The sequence below is a fragment of the Falco peregrinus genome, chromosome 1 (genome assembly GCF_023634155.1).
Source record: "Falco peregrinus isolate bFalPer1 chromosome 1, bFalPer1.pri, whole genome shotgun sequence".
Taxonomy (NCBI): Eukaryota; Metazoa; Chordata; class Aves; order Falconiformes; family Falconidae; genus Falco; species Falco peregrinus.
Window position 1 is genome coordinate 13,678,301 of NC_073721.1, and position 16,038 is coordinate 13,694,338.

Sequence of the window (16,038 nt, forward strand, 5' to 3'; positions counted from 1 at the left end):
TTGTGTTATATACACATGGCTCAGCCTGTGCTGAATTGATATTCCATCTTCCTGTTTTGAAGCATAATTTTTTTTCTTTGTTCTGAATGGATGCATATGCATTCCTTGTCAAAAGAAACAGTCCGTTATGAATAGTCCTGTGCTGTACAACGTACTTGTTCCCTTCTTCCCATTCAAAGTGAGACATGCAGGACAGACTAGTGTTCTTAATGGTTATGAATACTGAGTGGTAAATAATAATGTATTTTGGTTTATTGGGCTTTTTTGGAATTTACTTGTAGTTTTGATGAGCATCTGGCTTGTACACAGCATACAGCCTTACTGAATGCCCTTCAGATATAAAGGATTTCTTCAGATATCAGGATATCTGTTAAAAATATTTTTGGGTTTTCTTTTGCCATTGTCTTCTACCTTGGAATGTGTTCTTGCCTGCAAATAGCTGCTGTCTGTCTTGTTTTGCTAGTATTTTCAGCATGACTCATGTCCCTGGCTCTTATTTTCTGCTATTCTTGTATCTATGAATGGCAGGTAGTGCTGCATCAGTATGTGCAGAGTGCCAGCTCTTGAAAATTTCAGCTTTGAGGCTTTCAGGGATGGGAGGTTAAGCGTGACCCATAGTTTATGCTATTTGGAGATGATCTTATAAAACTGACAGCCCTGTGCATTTTGTGAAATCCCTGGCATTAGTTCTGGGTTTGCATCTCAGTTCACCCCCCAGAACCATGTGCAGAGTCCCCCAGTACAATATGCTTTATACCCTCACTGGAATATTTGCACTCTTCCAGACATCTGTCTGTGTGTAAACAGCTGTCAGTTCCGTACATATGAAAAAAGGAAACTCTTCTGCTATTCAGCAGAAGCTCTTACAGCTGATTAATATTGCAGTACTTACTTGCCTTAAGAACACAGGATTCAAAGGAGTGATGTACTTCCACTTGCATCTCTTCTAAATTAATCTTGAGAGGAAGAATTCTGAAGGAAAAGTCTCCATTATTTGAATAATTGCAAGATCGTCTTGTCTTCAAAAGAAAGTCAGTCAGTTTCTTAAATTACTGCTGCTTAAATATCAGCGTTGCTTCTTCAGGGAAGCTTGTTATCACAAGCATTTGAGTTGCCTTAAAAAAAAAAACAAACAAACAAAAAAACCCCAAAAAACCCCAAAACAAAACCAAAACACCAAACAAACAACCAAAAAAACCCCCCAAAAACCATCACCAAAACCAAACAAACCAACCCCTTTGCTTTTGTGCTCAAGCCCTTCTGTAAAGTCTTTGTTCACTAGCATTCATTTGATCTTTGATACTTTTCCTGGCTTGAGTTCTGTCACACAGTAATCTAAAGCAAATCTACACGGTGCTTACTGGATTGATCAGTATTGATGCGGTTTCTTTGCAGTTATTTTGGAACTGCATCTTCTTTTAGTGTTGTGAGGGAAAATATTAAGGTTGCTTTAAGAAATGATTGTAAAGGAGGGCTGTATTTGCCATATCCGTGTCAGTGTCGGTTGTAAGAGAGGCTCCAGAGTCTCCGCATAATGCGTTAGAGCTGATTAGAACATACTTCTTCAGAAAGCAGTGTTGCGTTCTTGCGGGTGTGTGTGGTGGTTAAGCTGCGTGCAGTCAGTGTGAGGCAGGGTACCGGACCAGACGGTGGGGATGCTGAGGAGCAGTGTCTCCTCGCTAGTGAAATATTAACTGGGAAGGCATGGAATCACAGGCAGAGTTGCTTTGGTCTGAAAGTAGAAGACATTACAAGGGATAGTGGCTAAACCTAACCTTCCATAGGTATTTGAGGTTTTAAATACATTACCATTTTCAGTTACGGTTTAGGCTCTGTTACAAGAGAGCTACTAAATGAAGATGTCCTTTCTCAGAACAGGCATTTATTGGTGGCATTACTTGACTCTTACATAAAATGTGTATTTCTTCTATATTGTACTGGTGGTGCCTAAGGAAACTGTTAAGTGCCTTGTCAGAAAACACTGTGGGATGCCCTGGCTTTTGATTTGTTAAGGGATTAAGGAAAATCAGGGAAGAAAAGCCCATTTTTGACTGTTAAATAAAAAGGATGCCATTTTTGACTCGGGAAGCCTCTGAGCCCTGAGTATTTAGAAGGAATTTGTCTTTATCTGTCTGCCCTGTTGAACTTTCCTACGCATCAGCTGTTGCTGGCTGCTGAAGAAAACACAGTAATGCTGTGTGGACCTTTTGATTATGCTGGCGCAGCTGTTTGTGTCCTTTGTTCTTACTCCGTATTGAAGCACTGAACTTGATCTCTGTTATCTGTGCTTCGTTGCTGTATGCGTATGTATGCCACGGAGGTGCTAAATTTTGAAAAGCCAGGACTGCAGGCGCTCCTGTCACATAGTCAGCCAGGGCCTGTCCCCACTGCTGCCTGCCTGAGTTAAGGTGAGCTTGAACACCAGCGTGACCCTGCTCCCCCTGCGCCTGGCGAGGGCTGGCGTTGGTTTGTCGGGGAGCGCGAGGCATGAGGAAAAAGGAACACGCGGATGGGGCAGAGGCATGTATCAAGGCAGCAAGTATGGCATGCTCTTCACTTAAACTTCATAAAAACGGGAGTCCTGCAGCAGCAGAGCCTGCCGTGGTCTGTGCCCCTGGGGCTTCTGCATCGAGCTAAGAGAATGGTGTAAGCCTACAATCTGGCTGGGTGGGTTGCGTCTCCCCACTGGGTGTGCTGAGCCCGACACTGATGTTACAGAGGCCTGGAAAGCTGCTGTGCAGCATGTAGCTTCTGGACAGGAAATTCAGGAGTATTAATATATTAGTATCCTTCAAGAAGGGATAGAATACTGTTTGAGGCTGTAACTGAGATTTGGGACTATTAATAAAGAATATCCTATGGTAACAGGACTTCTGGCAGCTGTAATGCAGTACGCTGTTGTCAGAATTGTACTAGTTAAGCTTCCCTGCAAGATTAAAAATAATTGTGCATTGGCTGATATTAACTGATATTAAATATATATGTCTACTTGCATGCTGGTTACTTGATAGTGTGTGTTATTTCCTTGAATTATCCTGTATATCAGGATATGGCACGCAGGAACTTAGGCCCTCTCTTCCCACTCTTAACGCGTTTGCTGCTGTTGTTTGTGCAACAGTTGTAATTTAAGGCAAAAAAAATGAGTGTCCAGAAAATAGTCGGTGGTTCTTTTCCATTGCAGACATTTGTGAAACATTGTATCTTTCTCAATTTAAAAAGCATCTTTGTTACTACCTTGTCCTTCCTTTGTTCATTTCAAACCCTGAGTCGGATTGTGGGTAGGAATCTGCTACTCTGAAATGTATAGGAGAAAAGACAGTTAAACTTTTAACCATTTTGTCAGTAGTTAACTTTTTTTCAGATAAGAATCTATATGACACAGTCTTCTTATTTGTGAACAGAGACATCATCTTATAACTGTAGCAGCCTGAACTTAAAACCATTTTCTCAGTTTAACTTTTTGAGCTTGGTGAGATTGTCAGGAAATTTGGGCAAGTTAGTGCTTCTGTTAATTTCCATTTTTAACTTTCTCAAGTATCAAGACCCTTATTTTGGTATTCTTACGTGTGGCTGTGGTGCCTACATGTGGCTGCTGAAGGACTTGGTGTGTCCGTTACCTGAAAATGTATTCTTTGAAAGGGCTCCCTGGGAAAACCATGTGGCCATGGTATGTATGTTGCTGAATGGTACATGAGCACTGCTTTAAAAAATAATTTAAAAATCCAATTAAGTTTCTTACGGCCGCAGCAAAGCTCACTGGGGGGGGGGGGGGAAGAGGCTTTTCTCTTAAATGATTTAGGGCTTGACATATCTTTTGGGCTTTGAAAACTCAGTAGCTGAGATTTTCATTCTGCTAATGTTCTTTGAAGTTTTGTTAGTCAGGGCTTTCTCTTCTTCTAAAGAATGGAAAGATGCAGCACGGTAGAGTTTTAACAGTAATACAGAAACTCTTGAACATACAAAATCTACTTTCTAGCTTTTGCCATGCCAAAACCTACTTATACTTGATAGAATGGTATTCGGGCAATGGCTGGTACTGGTAGGTTTGCTACACGTAGCTCCTCTGTGGGTGGTACTTGAGCCAGTAGTTGATATGTTCTATTCTGACTTAAAATTATTTTAATACAGAATTTTTTAAATTATATTTTTTCATGTTGAAAATGTTATATAAGTTCATGTGAGTAGGTTATAGTTACACAGTTCGTACAATACGAAGCAAGCTGGGAAATTGTGAAAACTGTAACGATATATTAGTCTAGAATATTATTGTGCAATTAGATTGGAAAACTCAGATGTTAGAAGTATAATTCTGTCTTTGCTTCCTCTGAGAATTATGTTGTATTACCCAAAAATTCAAGGAACGGTAAACTTTGATGCATTTTGATTTGCCTTGACACGTGTTCGAGCAGAAAGATAAAAAAGGCTTCTTGATTTATTAATATGGATTAAGGCATTTCATTTGAGTGTTTTCTATTCCTCCAAGCATCAAAGTCTATATCAGTTATACTTTTTGATTCTAAGCTAGTCATATTTTCTACTGACATGGTGTTCACTAACATGTTTTTTCCCGGTAGCTGTCTGGTTTTGTCTGTAGGCAGGTTGCAGACCTTTTGTCTTTGAATAAATTTAAAAAGTAGAAAAACTGAAGAATTCTTGAAATGCATACACATCCTGTCTTTTGCCATTTGAATGGGTCTGTATGTCTTCAAAACCATCAGATGCATCAGTCTTTCGAGTTTTCTGATACATGCGATACTGAGAACTTGTGTTGCTGGGAATACAGAAGAGGGGGAAAATGAAGCTCATTTTACTTGTTTGGCTACATCATTGCTACCGTAATTTTTGGAGTATATAGCGACTACTGGTAAATTTGCTTAAAAAAATAACTTTTATTTTTATCTTTTAGTCTCCCACAAAAGCTGTATATAATGCTAGACACTGGAATCAGCCAGAATCAGAGGCCCTGCCAGCACCGCCGGTTTTGAAAACTCCCAGTGTCCCAGTAAGTAGACTGACTTTTTTTTCAAGTTTAGTAAATCTCCTGTTAAGATTCACTGATATTTTTTGAAGCACAAGTTCTTGATACCTGGTAATGTCACAGTAATTCAGAATGAAATCCACTTTGTGATGTGAGCCATTGGGTATTTGATAGGAAAGAAATCGTCAGTGGAAAGACTCCAGAACAGGATCTTCCATATAATTTCAATACACTGATGCAAAAAAAAATACTTTAATCAAGTTCAGTTCCTTAATCTGCTGAAGTTAATATTTCTAACAATGGACTACCATCTTCTGTGAGAACCCCTAGGACTGACTTGCTCGTACCCATAGAAGTCAGCAAGTTGCAGGTCAAAAAAGAAAAACTTAAAACCAGATAATTTGGGTTTTTTTCCTTTGTGGATTGTGAGTTGCTGACGTGAGTCTTTAGACACTATGAAAGAAACAAATTTTTCTGTATACAGCCAGAAATGCTAATATGAACATATCAGGTATAAGCATGTCTACAAAAAGTAGGCAAGAGGTGAAAACAGTTCTTAAAGTAACTTCTTCGTTCAAAAATCGGTGATTATTCCAAGGCTTAAGGTAATTGTTTTATAACTCTTTTGAGAGCCTGAGAATCCAGGGTCTTGGACTTAAATACGTGTAAAAGTTGTTACTGGTTATGCTAAGAGAGCATTGTACATTGTCAGTAAACTTAATTTCATTTGGTGCCTTGCTTACAGTACTTGCCTGAGAACAGAAGATCAGAAAGTAGATATTTTTGCAGTGATACGTCTTCAGCTGTTGTCACCGGTTTCAGTTTTGGTTGTTGGTGGTTTTTTTGGGGTTTGGTTTGTTTTTTTTTTTAATTCCACCTGTGTGTGTCTTGTTCTGACACCAGCTCCTTTTTGATTTGTGGTTGGTTTTGGTTGTATCATCACAGTATTCTGAACAGCCTTCCTTCATTGTTAACTGGTCTGCCTGGAAAATGATGACTAACTTAAAAATAACCATTACCGCTAGTGTTTGAGGAGAGTGCAGAAATTTCAGTCCTGAGTGTCTCCGAATTCCCTTTCTCAATTTAGATTTTGTGTATTTTAACCAAAGCATTTGTTGCTTACCGAGTCTTTATATTAGTACTGATTTTTGTGAAGTACTCTGATAGCTAACTTGACTCAGGCAAAATCTGCCTTTTTCTCAGACAGATTTTGAATATATTCTCTTCAGGCTATGAAAATGTCTGTCTGCGTCATTCATATTCAGGCAAGCCATTTTGTTTTCTGTCCAACTTCTGCTTTGTAATTGGAACCTTCAAAATATTAATTCAGAAATATGGCAGAGGTTTGACTGAACAAACCAGTTAGGGGAATTCACTTGTATCTGCTCCTCTTGTTATGACGTACATCTGAAGTTAATTCAGTCACTTCTTTTAACCTTGATTTACATGTGTATGATTAAGATTTAATGAGTCTTGATCTAAACGTCCAGTAATTCCTGCACAGATGGTCCTTCCTCTTTAATTTCTGTAGAAATTTGTTACCTGAAGATCTGCATAAATTTGTCTTAGATTTACAGTGAGAAACCCATGCAAACTGCTTAAGCCAAGTACTCTTTTCTTACGGCCTCTGCAAGCTCCCTTGGAATTTGCTTTGAAGGGGAAGCCATTAACCAAGACTTGGATGAGATACTTCAGTAGATCTGCTGTGTTCACAGACTGATAAGATCAGAATCCTCCAGTACCTGCTTTATGTAAACCAGCTTTTCAGCGTGGTTTATTAGCATTTTGCCACTGGAACTTAAGTGAGCAAATACAGAAGTGCTGCGCAGTGATAGAGGCAGCATGTAAAGAAAACTCCATTAGTGGAGCAGGTTGTTTTGGCTTATATTTTCATTTTGACTGTCAGTGTACAAGAGTGCTTTCTCTCAGAATATCCCCTGAAGTATGTAACAGTTACATGCAGGCATGGGGGGTGCATCTAGTTCCATTTTTTTCAGTCACACTTTTAAAAAACCTCATTTTTCTAAGCAAGGAAACTTACATTATTTTTTTGTTTGTTTTGGTTGGTTGCATCATCACAGTTTAACATCACATTACAAAAAAAAAAAAGTACACGAGGGTGAGTAAATGACCACTGGCATTGGCACTTGTACATTTCAAATTGAGTATTTGGAGGTCTTTTTCCTGTGTGCCTTGTTTTCTGTAGCTTGCCTTCACATCTGAATTTGTGCCAAAGCAGTAATACGAAGATAAGCTGACACTTAAGCTTATACCAGCCTCAAACTAATACAGAGGAGTAGCTTGAGGAGAAGCTTGTAATACTTGCCTGAGATGGCTGGAAACTTGTCACTAGTTATGCTAGACCTAGCATCAAGGTCTCTACTACCAGCTGTAAGCTCAGAATAGGTTTTGCTGTATATCATGCTATAATATGTTGTTTCCATAATATTAATGACACAAATGTGAATAAGGCTGGTGTACAGAGAATACCATGAATTTACAAGAGCATAACTCTACCTGTTTGAGGCATGCACATTGCTTCTTTTATGGTGCTACAAAACTTCGATAGTCAGTCTTCCACCTATATATAGTCTTCCACAATACAGTTTGGAGTATCAGGTTGGAGAGGTCGATTTTCTGTTACCCTAAGTAGGGTAGTGTGCAGTAGCCTCCAGTAGTTACAGATGAGAACAGTAGGCACAGAATTTTTCAGTTGAGGCTGTGCTGAGGCAATGACTGCTCAATGCTGTGCTTGTATCCAGACCAGTGTACTTAATGATGGTTCAGTATAGCAACCAACTGGAAGCTCCAGTATAAAGGGGGTGAGATACTTGTAAGTATCAACAAATAATTGTTTTTAAACACTGAACTTGCTTGGTTTACTTAAGCTAAAGCTTAAGGAACCAGTGTAAAGAACTTTTTTCCCTTCTTTTTTTAATTTCAGAATTCCACTGGAGCTTCCTGACTACTTTAAACTGGTTTTTGTATTTAAAAATTAATAATTTGTGCCATCTTCTTTTTATTTTTCTTTAAGAGTAGGTACATTATCACAGAGCTTAGGTACATCTTGGTAGTGTAAGGCAAGGACTAAACAGTCCCAAAATGTGAGTTTGACAATTGCACACCTGTACTGTTTCCTGATGTATTTAGTGTATGTTTACATGCTCAAAACATCTGCCCATTTTAGCACTTTCTTATTAATAGGTAAGGCTATCTTCAAAGGAGGCAATTCATAAAGATGATGGAGTTTTTAAGGCTCCTGCACCACCTCCCAAAGTGATAAAAACTGTGACAATACCTACTCAGCCCTACCAAGAGATAGTTACTGCATTGAAATGTAGGAAAGAAGACAAAGAAGTAAGTATTCTTAACACATTTTTAAGATAAAGAATTATTGGTAATCCTAAGTACTGAAGGAACAGTGTCAAAATGAAATTTGGCTTTCCTATTAAAGATAATATTTTTTATCTAAATAGTTGAATGGCCTTCATTAACTTCTTAATGTTTCCTTGCACTCAAAACTGAATAGATTTTAAACTGTACTTGTTAAGGTTATAATCAATCCTAAGAGCAGCTTAACTAGGTCAAAATATTTGTCTCTTCCAGTTATACACTGTTGTTCAGCATGTAAAGCACTTCAATGATGTAGTGGAATTTGGTGAAAATCAAGAGTTCACAGATGATATTGAGTACTTGCTAAGTGGATTGAAGAGCAATCAGCCCCTAAACACACGTTGCCTTAGGTAAGATATCTTAATGTAAAACACTGAACTTATATTTAAAAGAGGTGTTGAATTAAATATTTGTCAGTGAAGTGACTGTGCTTTAAAATGTTGTTTGAGTGGTTACCTGGCACTTCTGTTATAAAGAAAATAATCATCAAGATGATATGTTGTTTAATAATCAATAGTAGTATGATTAGGAAGATGAAATAGAGAATTGTACAGTAAGCGACAGCTTCAACACGCTTGTTCTCCCGTACAAAAAACATATTTGCTATAAATTAAAAAAGTATTTTTTGATAACTTTGCTTAGTGCAGTCTTATGTGTGGTGCCTGTTTTGGTTTGTAATGCAAAATTCAGTTCTAAAATGAAATCTCTAAAACTGGAAAGTTTGCTGGCTATAATCTAGAACTGGTGCAATATTGAGATACTGTTTAACTCCAACTGTCTCTTCTCTTCTGTTGATAAATAACACAGCTAGCATCCTATTGTGGCCTCAGTGTTAATTGGGAGCTTCCCTAAGTTGTCTTGAACTACTCATTGCACTCTTAATATTCAGGTTACACATTCTTACAAAATGAGTGTGAAAAATGCAAGTCTTGCTTTGAAAATGTTTATGATAATGGTGTCCATTCCCTGGATATAGAAGTAATTAGAATGATATTCTGTAACCACATAATAATATTTTTTTATTTCTCTTAAGCAAAACTAAAATGGTGGAGAAGGAAAAACTTGAATTCACAGAGACAGGGGATGAGGATACTGTACTTTGACATTTGACTGTGGATGAGAAAAATCTTTAATGCTTTTAAGAGAGCTGTTTAAAGAGTTTATTCTTCGTGTTCCTCAAAAAGTAGCAATGAATATTGTTGCTGGAGTATAAATACAAGAGATTTATTACCCAGTTTGAATGTACAGTATGACAAGAATAAATTAGTACCATAATGACAGTTAAGGAGCATTTTTCATGCTGAGTGCGCTTAATTTGCTCACATGGCAAGCTTCCTAAGATCTTAAACTACTTTTTTACTTTCCCAATTTATATCATGGAATGTAACTTGTATAAGCACCATAAATTTTTTTCTTTCAGTTAGCAAATACATTTTTCCAAAGGAAACTTATGAGTAAGGATAGGAATAGACGTAAAAGAATCAGAAACTGGTAGGTAGGCTCTAACTGGTGCTGGTGTGATTGGAGACAGAAAGGCCACTTGTTCTTTCAACACCATACCACATGAATCTTTTATAATAAGATTCCTCAGTAGTCATTGAAGACTTGATTGCAGAATCACTCCCACATTGCTCCGCATTTAAAAGCAATATATTTTTAATAGTCTATATGTTGCCCTGTGCTAGAAATAGCAGACAGCTTGCTAATAAAACTAGGGGAAGACTTACTTCCACTTTTAAAATAGAACTGTTATGCTGATCACTGATTAGACTAAAGATTTTTTCAGGCTTTTCCTGAAATTTATAGTCTTTCTATCAACCATAAATGCAGCAATAAATATTGAAAATGTTTAGGTTTTTGTAAAAGTATTGACAGGCATAAGCAGGACTAGTCAGTCAATTAGATAACCGCTAGATAGCGGTGGAAGCTCACGTTTATAATTTCTAATAATGCCTTGATCTGTAAGCTTTCCAGCGCCTCTAAATCAGAGCTTCATGCTTAATCCATGAACGTTTTACTTTAACTTTTTGAAATTATTTCATCTTTTCTTTGAAAGAAGCAAGTTCAGGGTGACCTTTGAAATCCTGTCTTTAGCCAACCTGGAAATAAAGCAGACACGATTTGGTGCTGGTAACCAACTGATGAATAAAATGCTGCCCTGATCACCAGTTACAACTTGCCTTATAACAAGTTTTAGAAGCAACATCCCAACAGGCTCTGTCAGAGTCTGAGGTATATGGTCAATCACATTTTGTAGACTTGTCTGTCTGCCATTTTTGTAAATGTGTTCATTTTAGCTGTTCTAATCCAGAATTAATTTTCTCTAGTGTAATCAGCTTGGCGACAAAGTGCGCCATGCCCAGCTTCCGAATGCATCTGAGAGCACATGGGATGGTAGCCATGGTTTTCAAAACACTGGATGATTCCCAACACCATCAGGTACGGATACATTGTGTATTTCATCAAAGTTTGATGAAACCAGTCTAGTTTGTATGAATTTTTGTGTACGCACGTTCAAGGTCAAGCATCCAGTATAGTGTGCGTTTGGGATCTGTGGCTCCGTTTTAGTAATCTGTAGTGAAATGAAAAATAATAGCACCTACATTCCAATGACAAATTCCCTTTTCACTGCTTATGTGCTTCTGGGTTTGGAAATTCTTTTAAACAGGAACTTAAACTTTTTAAAAAAAACTGTCGGTGCTTTGGATGGCTATTTTATATCTTCTCTTAAGCTTTTTTCAAACAGTTTTATTGTTGTATTTATAATTTCCTTCAAATAAAATACATTTGAAAGGAATCCTTTCTTCTTTACATTTAAAGGTGGCTGTAAGTGCTCATCTCCAGAGCAGCTTGTATGTGAATTACTGCATTTTCTATAGCTGTTGTGGGGCATTTCTCATGTCCTGAGCTGTCTCCTTGAGTAGTGGTGTAATTGCAGTTGTAGGATGCCTTGAGTCTGTGAAGTGTTCTTTGATGAGTCTAGGAAAGGTAAAATGTAACTACTTATAGTAACATGACCCCAGCGTTTAAAACTGGAGCAGTTCCGGTTTTCCTTGTTATCAACTTCACAAGTTCAATTCAGCTATAATAGAAAACACTTCTTGTGGATGATAGTCTTTTTTTTTTTTTCCAGTGGCTGGAAGCTGTTCCTCTGTGGGGTATCCCTTGAGGTATTGTTACAAAAGCTGAACATAGGAAATGGTGCTTGAAGTGCCCAGTAGATATGTATATCCAGTCAGGTTTATTACTTTTATTTAATAGCTCTAGAAAGAATAACATGCAATGCAGAAGGAAACTTTTCACCCACAGAAACAGACATCTAAGAGAGGGTATTTGACATCTTGCTGTGGGTGAGGGAGAAAGCTGTAGAGCTGAAAAGTAACTGATTTAGAATAATAGCTTATTTTCCATCTCCTTCAAAAATTAGCAAAGGCTAACTGTAAAACATAGGAACCAGGTTCAATGCATTCATTATTTTGTGTGTCAAAATAGTGCCAAGTGATACTAGAAATAAATACAGTCAAGCTATTTAGGACAGTTGCCACCGCTGAGTTGCAGGAGATCTGCAGAGGACAGCTACAGTTCTTTGGAAGGTGTACAAGCTTGCTCGGTATATTTTTGGCTTTTAACAGTTACCATTATTCCTTCATTTTCAAAAGAACTAGCACATAGAGTTCAAAAAGAAATTGCATGCTATTATTAGTGTGCAGTAACAAAAAGCATTGATTATATTCACTGTTTTCAGTATGTTTGATGAAATGTTCTCTTGTCAGGGAAAAATACTGGTAGTTAAAAGTTTTAATATAGTCATAGTGCATTCTTGGTACAGGTTATACAGTATTATAAAATCACTGATATATCAAACTGCTATTAATAAATGCTAAAATATGTGCTCTATTTACTGTCAGTATATGCTTTAACAATTACCTTGCCTGTGTAAGTTTGCTGTCTTTATATACTGCCCTTTCATTCACTAATTATTTCATTAAAATTTTAACTTAATAGAAATTTCTCCACTAAATCTTAGTACAAAGTAACTCTAGAATTATAAACCACACTAGGCTTCGCTTGTATGGCTCGTATCTATTTAAGATTAATAAGGACTGGGGAAAAAACAATAAAATTATTTCACTAGTATTTTCTTTAAAGTATTTTGGAGATGGGAAAACTGCCACAATGAGGTTGATAATGGAGACAAATATGTGTGTATATTGCACCCTCGTTGTAGATACAGTGGAACAGACTGACAAAGTACAGGACTTTTACATTTCTGTAAGAATATAAAATAGCAGTTGCAGAGGTATTTTTCTAACCAGCAAGGAAAACACAAAATAACTGGTTAACTTACTGAGCTATGCCCCAAAAAATATTTGTATAAAAATTACTTGTTCTGCTGAATTTTTCTTGTAGATTTGTCTTTAAGCTACAGTTCCAGTTTTTAACTGACTTTGTCCCTTCAGCTGTGGTCTAAAGGTTTTGGAGTATTATTAATGTTTAGAATAAAAACTATATTTTCATTATAGCTGTCAGTAGTTAAGCAAAGAAATGCGGTTTTGTAATGTCTTCACCATGTGAATAATTAAAAAAAAAAAAAGTGCATTAAATGTAGTGCTCAACACTAGAAAATAGCCATCTGTTCCCACAAGCTGGAGTATAAATAGAACAAGCAAGGCAAGACAAGGATGAGAGTGGGTGTAAATGGTCTGCCGTTATGGAGTATATGTTCAACTAGGATGTTTTCCTGAATTCTGCAAAGTATGGAGTGCAACTCCATAGTTAGATATGGCATAAAATTTCTGGAGCAAATGCTATTTATTTTACTTTTTTCTCCGCATTCATTTGGAAGCAGAACATGTTTTAGGCATCCTGAGAAATAGAACGGGGGGGGGGGGGGGGGGGGGGGGCGGGGTGGGAAGCCCAACCAGCTTCACTACAGCAATCCATAAGGGTGGGATTTTGAGAGTTTGGTTGTTTGGTTTGGTTTTTCAGGATATTGATCAAAAATGAGTTGTGCTAACAGTTTTCCCCTCATTCTCAACTCGGAATTCTGTGGATAGTAAGGCTCGAGATTAGCTTTCAGCCAATGTGGTTAACTGTTGTTAACATTTATAGCAGGTCAGAGCAAAATGTAGGGTTGTCGTATTCAAGGTTAAACGAACTTGCCTATAGGGACTGAGAAAAAGGAGTTTTAGAAAACCCGTATCACTGGCATGAAGCTGAAGCAGGTTTGTTCCACATTACGAGCACCCTTCACATTGGAGGTCCTTACTTTTGCAACATCGTTATTTTTCTGATGCACATCAGCATTTGGGGGCTTACTGGCCTGATTGCCTTCTGTAGGCAGTGCCGTTGCACAAACCTAGTTCTTGCTACACATAGGTACTCCACTCCTTTTTGCTTTTCTGGCAGTCCTCCTGCAGCCTGAAACCTTGTGTATAACATCTTGGGCCCCTGCTTTGGCCCCTCCTGATCACGTTCAAGCATCTTAAAACTTGGGTGGAAGGTCTGAAGAGAAGTGTTGGCACAGCGTATGCAGAGGGCGAGCCCTTACTCCCTGCATAATAGGAAGTCCATGAGACTGCGAGGAAGGGAGCCTGGAGACAAGGCAGGGGCTTGGAGCAGAGGCTTACAAAGCGAGTGCCATTGCCCTTAGCAGGCTTTGGAGTATCTGTAAAGCATTTCTGAGTAGCCATCTAAGAACAGTCTCTTGACTTTTTGGAATGCTTAAATATTTAATAATGCAGCCAAGGTTATAAATTCAGCTGTTTCCTTCTTTTAACTGCTGCATAGTTTGTAGTTGATAGAAACTGCTTTTGGGGCTTAAGCGTTTTTTGTTATTATTTTATTTATTTATTTATTTTTTAACCAGGAAGCTCACCTGGGTAATACTGATCACTAGAAAATAGTTCTTCATAGATGTTCCTTTATTAGGTCCCACACTGGCTGAACTACGGTTAGCGGAGTAACCTTTTGTTTCTCTGGAATGCGTGTGCTCCTGTGTCCTGTTTTAATAACTACTATTCTGAAAGAACAGGGTTTTCTTCCAGGAACCTGAAATTGCTTACTTTAAACTTTCTTCAGTATAAACCAGTTGCAAGTAAATCCAGGGTAAACGATATCTAAAACTAAAATGATAAAATTCCAAGGTTTATTGGAGAAAGTTAATAGAAATTAAGGGGAAAAAAATGAATACCCTGTCTATGTAGACGAGCCACGTAGATTGCTTTCGGCCTTATATCTGACAAGGCTGGAGCAATGATATTCACAGCTAAGAGATTATTTTTTTTTTTCCCCCCAACAACGCTGTGTGTCAAAGTTGTATTCATGAAAGGAGATACAGATTTGGAAGCTCTTGCTTCCCTCCCTCAGCATTCCAAATGCATCTTTGGTGGTTAGTCAGATTAAAGTCTTTATTCACCTGAGGGTTTCCTTGACTCAGGCTCAGACAGGAAGGAGTTCTAACGTAGCTTTTGATAGACTGTCAGCTGCCTAGTCCTGTTTTGGAAATGATGATACTGCTTAGTATGACCAGGTATGATTATTACTTGCTTCTAAAATAAACAGAGGTAGCTAATGATTGCTTTGGTGGCCAGCTGAACTCTAAACAAGATGTTAGTCAGCTATGACACAGAAGTTCTGCTCTTTCCTGTTGAGCTGTACAACATTCATATCCCAGAATTAGTCTCCATTTTTAATTTATACAGAAAAAACTGAAATAGATGCACGCAGCATGTTGACTATTGAGAATAGAACTTGGGAAGATGCACACGTAAACCCCGCAACGCCCCCCTGGCTCTTTTCCTTCAGATATTGTGAAAGGTTTCTGAAATACCTGAATTTCTGAAATATTGTGCACAGCACAGCTTAATTCCCCGTGAACATCTCTCCTCTTCACCGTAACTTGGAGCTCACCTGGATCGATGAGTCTCTTGATACAAGTGCTGTACTTGCCAGCACTAGGGACAGATGGCTTTGCTTTGATCCCTTCACTGTCATTTGTCCCTTCCTGACAGTCACCTTCTGGCTTTGCTTTTCTGGATCCTCATGAAGATGGCATTTAATTCCTTCTTGAAGAAGGATTAAGTATGCTTTAGCTGGGAAGAGGTCCCTATACGCCGATTCTGTGTAAGATAGGGAGGGTCAAGATAATAACACCTACCTGTTCAGGACTGATGGGGACGGGGCGTGGGGGAAGCTGGTTTGTACTCTGGCTATTTTCAAGTAGCAGAATTCCCCTGGAAATTAAATGTGTTTATGCTGGAAGGGGTTGGGTAAATTGTTGACTGACAGAGCTGCTTGGCAGAATTGGAACGTATGTCACCAGATTCTCCTTCCCTCCTCCCCCTCCCCCCCCTTCACATGCAGACTGTCCCCATGATCTCTCTATTTTCTGGTGCTGTCACCAGCTTATCCCATCGAACCAGAATGTTCGCCTACCTTGCTGTGTACCCTGGGCTGTTTCACTTTGTTCCCCTGCTGTCTCCTCTGTAATGCTGTTACTGGAGTTATCATGTCTTACTTTGTCTGCAGCACTGACTCCCTTAAAAGTAGAAAACCCTGCTTTTCTACTAGGTTTTTGTAAATATCTTAAGTGATTTATGTCTCGGTTGTATTGGTTAGGGGAAGGCATTAGTAACTTGCTAGAAGGAATCTGTTTGCAAGAGCAA

At 38.3% G+C, this 16,038-nt stretch overlaps 1 protein-coding gene across 7 annotated transcripts in view; it reads left to right on the top strand.

The window, feature by feature from the left end:
* The window catches only part of WAPL (WAPL cohesin release factor), a 160,000-nt gene that overhangs the window by 126,177 nt on the left and 17,785 nt on the right, over positions 1–16,038 (top strand). For 5 of the 7 annotated variants that reach the window (XM_055819759.1, XM_055819703.1, XM_027785701.2 and 2 more), the window contains 4 exons: positions 4,907–5,002; positions 8,183–8,335; positions 8,585–8,721; positions 10,699–10,810. In XM_055819759.1, coding sequence (XP_055675734.1) covers positions 4,907–5,002; positions 8,183–8,335; positions 8,585–8,721; positions 10,699–10,810 — 498 coding nt within the window. The remainder of the gene's footprint in view (positions 1–4,906; positions 5,003–8,182; positions 8,336–8,584; positions 8,722–10,698; positions 10,811–16,038) is intronic. The other 2 variants (XM_055820003.1, XM_055820054.1) reach the window with 1 other exon arrangement.